The following is a 5,566-nucleotide window of genomic DNA, read 5'->3' as shown; positions in this document are numbered from 1 at the left end:
TTTTTTTTTTTTTTTTTTTTTTTTTAATGGCCACAGTCAACAGCTTTTGATACACCTTCTGGAGACTTCTAAGGTTTCCTGGCAATAACTCAAAGGTCATCAGCGAGGAGGGGCCTGGGGAGGAGGTGGGTGGCACTCCGAGGCCAGCCACCACCTCTGCTTTAAATAGAATAGCTCTGATTTAACTACTTTATTTGTTGACACTTCTTGTAACACTTCATTTGGAACTCGGGCTAAAACTGAATCTTGTCATCTGCTGGCTGGATGTTGTGGAACTGCAGGCCAGGGCCAGGCCTCCGAAGTGCAGGGTCCCGGACACTCTTAGGAGTTCTTCTCTGGAACCTTGATAGTGACGGTCTTTACCTCCGTGTAGGCTCTAAGCCCATCTTCCCCCAGCTCCCTCCCGTTGCCGGATTCCTTAAAGCCTCCAAATGGCGTGTGGCAGGTGACAATATTGTACGTGTTCACCCACACTGTCCCAGCTTGCAGGGCCTGGGTGACGTACATGGCCTTATCCAGGTCTCGGGTGAACACAGCCGCAGCCAGGCCGTACCTGGTGTTGTTGGCTCGCTCGATCACTTCCTCAATCTTCTTGAACTTGAACAGAGGCTGCACTGGCCCGAAGATCTCCTCCTTGGCAATCCTCATGTCATCCTGAACGTCCCCAAAGACCGTGGGCTTGATGAAGAAACCGCGCTCCCCGAAACGCTCCCCACCACAGAGAAGTTTTGCCCCTTCCTTCTGTCCGAGCCGGATGTAGCCCAGGATTCGTTCAAACTGCTCCTTGTCCACCTGAGGTCCCTGTTGGGTGTCCAATTCAAAGGGGTTCCCGACTTTCCTCTGCTTGGCCTTCTCCACAGTTCTCTCGAGGAACTCATGATAGATGGATTCTTCCACAAATGTCCGCGAGCCTGCGCAGCAGCACTGGCCCATGTTGAAGAAAAGAGCCTCGTGACACTGGTCCACGGCATGAGCCATGTCAGCGTCTGCCAGCACAATGCTGGGACTCTTCCCACCCAGCTCCAGGGTGACTCTCTTGAGATTGGAATCCCCGGCAGCCTTCTGAATCAGATGACCCACCTCCGTGGAGCCTGTGAAGGCAACTTTATCGACATCCATATGGTGGGCAATGGCTGCCCCTGCTGTGGGGCCATAACCAGTGATAATGTTCACCACCCCTGGGGGAAACCCCGCCTCCTTGATGAGGGAGGCCAAGTACAGGGCAGAAAGTGGGGTTTGCTCTGCCACCTTCATGACCACGGTGTTGCCCGTGGCTAGTGCTGGGGCCAGCTTCCAGCCCTGCATGACCAATGGAAAGTTCCACGGGATTATCTGGCCACAGACACCCACTGGCTCATGCCGGGTGAAGCAAAAATGCTCACCGTCCATGGGGATGGTCTTACCATGCCACTTGTCAGCCCAGCCAGCAAAGTAACGGTACACCTTGATGACCTCATCCAGGTCCAAGACATAAGACTCCTGGAAAGGTTTTCCATTATCTAAGGTCTCCAGTGAGGCCAAGTACACGCGGTCCCGTTCCACAAGATCGGCAAGGCGGTTCAGCAGCCGCCCCCGCTCTGAGGCATCCATCCTGCGCCATGGGGACCCCAGGCGGAAAGCCTCCCGGGCTGCTTTCACAGCCAGATCCACATCGGCCCGGTCACCTTCGGCCACATGCCCAATGACATCGCCTGTGGTGGGGTTCACTGTGGGGAAGGTCTTTTTGCTGACGGCATCGCGCCACTCGTTGTTGATGAACAGCTGGTTGTAGCGAATCTCTGGGTTTGGGATCGGGTTCGGGAGAGTAGCCGCTGTAGAGTATGAGGCGGTCCTGCCCTGGAGGCAGAGCAGCCGGGGCAACAAGGATCGGATGCTCAGCATGCTGAGGGCCTTGGAGCAGACAGGGAAAGAAACAAAACAAAACAAACAACAAAAAGATGAGCAGGTGGGAGTGGACGGGGCTATCCGGAGGTCCAGTGATACCCAAGATGGCCTCTTAAGACATAGGCTGCAGGGTACAAAGGCCTAAAGAGCTCTCTGGTCCACCATCACATTCCCCTCAAGTCTGGTCCACCCTCTCCCCTCATCTGGGTCTCCCCACTCTGCACAGCCCTTCTTGGTCCTCCTGTTGCAGTATCAGGAAGGGACCTTACGGCTCATCACAACATTAAAGCCCACATTTCAAGATGGGAATTTAAGGTGCTAACAAGACATGCCAGGCATGACGTTGTACATGGATACATAGAACATTTGAGGAAAAGCCTATACTATGGGAATGAGGCAGAAAACCCAGTCTGTGTGAAGGAAACCCTGGGCTTCTGTGAACCTTTGAGCGGCTCTGTCCTCTTTAACCCTGCCTCTGGGTCTGCTACAAATATGTGTTTCTGCTCAATTCCTTATCTGGAAACACAAACAAGCATCAGGGACTGGGGCTTAGGATATATATAGCCCAGCTGCTGAGAGTGCTCGCCCAGCCCAGCTGCTGAGAGTGCTCCCCCAGCCCAGCTGCTGAGAGTGCTCCCCCAGCCCAGCTGCTGAGAGTGCTCCCCCAGCCCAGCTGCTGAGAGTGCTCCCCCAGCCCGGCTGCTGAGAGTGCTCCCCCAGCCCGGCTGCTGAGAGTGCTCGCCCAGCCCGGCTGCTGAGAGTGCTCCCCCAGCCCGGCTGCTGAGAGTGCTCGCCCAGCCCGGCTGCTGAGAGTGCTCCCCCAGCCCGGCTGCTGAGAGTGCTCGCCCAGCCCGGCTGCTGAGAGTGCTCCCCCAGCCCAGCTGCTGAGAGTGCTCGCCCAGCCCGGCTGCTGAGAGTGCTCGCCTAGCACGCGCAGGGTTCGATCACCCTCTGACAAAAACCACTTATGGTACTCATCCTCGTTCCTGTAACCCCAGAGTTCAGAAGGTGGAGGCAGGAGGATTTTGATTTCAAGGCCATCATTGACCACATAGTGAGTTTGAAGACAAACTGACACATGACAGACTCTGTCTCAACAAACAGCAACAACAAACAAACCAATAAACCTTAGGACACCTCTGGAGCTGCCCTCTGAACTCCAAAATTATCGTTTCTTGGTCTCATTCGCTCCACAGGGTTTCACACGTGTCTAAGGAAGTTAGTAGGGATAAGCTCTTCTCAGGCAGGGCAGGGGCAGGGCAGGGGCAGGGGCAGGGGCAGGGGCAGGGGCAGGGGCAGGGGCAGGGCAGGGGCAGGGATTTTGTTAGTGTCATTCCAGCCGCTGCTAGTGCTGCAGACCCAGCGGGACAGGGCTCTGAGGAACCAGGATTCTTCCAGGAAGCCCCCTTCTGAGAACGACGACCCCTGGAACCTCAGAAGATACTCACAGCTTCAATAATTTGTGTCACAGCTAAAAATCTGCACACACACATCTCTGGCTTTTGTTTTACTTTTTCTATAAAACTTTACTTCGGCTACTGACAAGGCCAAGAGAGAAACTAAGAGCGTTTCTTTCCCCAGTTCTAGCCAATACCATAAATAAAGCATTCTCAAGCTGCATGCTGTAACTCAGGGCTATAGCCAAACAAGCACTTGGTCACCGAGGCCAGCCTGCTCTACAGAACAAACAACACAAGCACATAGGCCTTTCCTAACTCTGCTCTCTTGTCAGAGTCAGGTCTATGGTTGTTTGGTCCAGGTGCCTGGACTCATACCTGAGACGTGGTAGCCACTCAGTAGACATACTGAGTGACAGGCTAAGGGCACATGGCGATATCCACAAAAGAAATCCACTGAGGAACTGGCCTGAGACCTTAGCAAGAACCCTAGAGACTTGGGACCTCACTTCCCTCACAGGTAGAGTTCCCTGGGGTGGTGTTGAATGAGGTCTTGCATGTATAAAACCAGACCTACTCGTACCCCAGCTGGCATCAGAACCCTCAAGGCCTCAGCCTGGCAGAGCCCCCCCCCCCCCAGCACAGTAGGAAGGGGCTTAGCTTTCTGGGGTGCAAGTCAAACAGCAGCTGAGGCGGCTCTGTTTATTGCCAGCTATGCCTCTGAAAACAGCAGACACAACTGCGATAAAATGTAAACGTATCTAAATTCCAGAAATGACTGCTAAACAGTGTTTCCAGCTCCTAGCCTCCTTGCACACTTTATCTCTGGCCAGGATAGAATCAATGTGCCTTTTCTGTTCCACACTAGTCTTGCTCCACCCAGCAGCAAAATGTAATTCCACCAGCCTGACCCCTGATCTCCAGCACCTTCCACCCTTCCCGCACTGGCAGAGCGAGAAACAAAGAACTCATTCTGGAAGGCAAGGCTCTAGCCAGGTCTTCAGTTACACAGAAATCAATGCTGACCAGAAAAAAAAAAGCCCTCCCTTGGGAACCTGAGCCAACAGGCCTCTCAGGGATGTGTTTTGCTCAGGAATCTGCAAGTTGTAACCAAGATGCCAGGACCCAAGTAGGTGTGTGTGTGTGTGTATGTGTGTGTGTGTGTGTGTATGTGTGTGTGTGTGTGTGTGTGTGTGTGTGTGTGTGTGTGTGTACGCACACATAGGAAGTCAGGTTAGAGGGGTTTAGCGGTCAGCAATGAGGGTGGTCCCAGGTAAAGGGCAGCAAACTGCTCTTAGGACACACCAAGGCTTTGTGGCTCCGGATCTCCCAGGGGTCCAAGCCATTCTTTAATTCTGCACACAGGTTAGTCCACTTTACAGTTTGCAGTTCATCTTTTCACTGTAAATTTAACAGCCCCCCCCCCCCCCGCCACCCTCAGGTTGACTAGGACAGATGTTGATGGCCACTGGGAGGGGGGGGGCACAGAGGTTCAGGGACAGTAAGAAGTCTCTCGCGTTTGGATTCCCAGAGGCCTAGCTAGTTTCCTCCTAAATATTGGATGCTCAGTACCCATTGAGTGAAAGGCCTGCAGTCGGAGACAGGAGAACACCCACCGGAGCGAAGGGAGCTCGGATCCTAGGTCCTCCACTATGGCCAGTGGCTCTCGCGCCAGTGGACCGAGTGGCTAAGGGTGTAGGAATAGAACCAAGATTTGGGAGGTCTGTGTTCTCCTAGCCCATCCAGAATCTCCCAGATAGAAAGGGGGAGGGAAAGAGGCGTGGAAAGGACCCTGCTGTGACCCGGGGGAGACCTGCCATTCAGAGACCGAAGGGGCGGCGTGCCCAGGCGCAGAGGGAGGGCGGGCGGTAGCTACCTGCTGCGGCTGGCTGGGGCTCAGGCTCGGAGAAGTACTCGGGCTCAAATTCTGGTATGGTTTAGCGTTCTTGGGTCGGTTCAGCAGGATGTGGACCCGCCTCAACTCATCCGCTAGGCAGCCAATGTGGTTCCGCTCTTCGCTAAGCTCCGCCTGCTCCTGGCACCGCCCACCACTGAGGGGTCCCGGCCTGGGCACCCTTATTTCCCGTATGTTGTCACCCTAAGTCCAGCATCCTCCGCTTCCTCCCCCCTCCCCCCGGGGTCTCTGAAGTAGGCGGCTCGAGTCTGAGAGCCTAAGGACTCTTGGCAATCAAAAGAGGCACCCAGAAGGGGGCGGGGTTTTCCCAGGATCACTGCCCGGAGTCCATCCTGGAGACCCTTCTTAAATGTCAATCATTGACAGACCT

At 54.6% G+C, this 5,566-nt stretch overlaps 1 protein-coding gene across 1 annotated transcript; it reads right to left on the bottom strand.

Moving 5' to 3' along the window:
• On the bottom strand, positions 1-5,286 carry ALDH1B1 (aldehyde dehydrogenase 1 family member B1). The gene is made up of 2 exons (XM_084774296.1): positions 5,158-5,286; positions 1-1,890 (listed from the first exon to the last, which is right to left on the bottom strand). The coding sequence occupies exon 2, from the start codon at positions 1,879-1,881 to the stop codon at positions 322-324; it is 1,560 nt and encodes a 519-aa protein (XP_084630422.1). The 5' UTR covers positions 1,882-1,890; positions 5,158-5,286; the 3' UTR covers positions 1-321.
• Positions 5,287-5,566: the final 280 nt, after the last annotated feature.

This window comes from Acomys minous (genome assembly GCF_964271855.1).
Source record: "Acomys minous genome assembly, chromosome: 1".
Taxonomy (NCBI): Eukaryota; Metazoa; Chordata; class Mammalia; order Rodentia; family Muridae; genus Acomys; species Acomys minous.
Note: the sequence above shows the minus strand (reverse complement) of the source record. Positions and strands in the feature narration are given on the sequence as shown.

What these genes read in the sequence shown, in the direction of transcription:
- ALDH1B1 (XM_084774296.1), bottom strand. Translation starts at nt 1,881, where the DNA reads ATGCTGAGCATCCGATCCTTGTTGCCCCGGCTGCTCTGCCTCCAGGGC.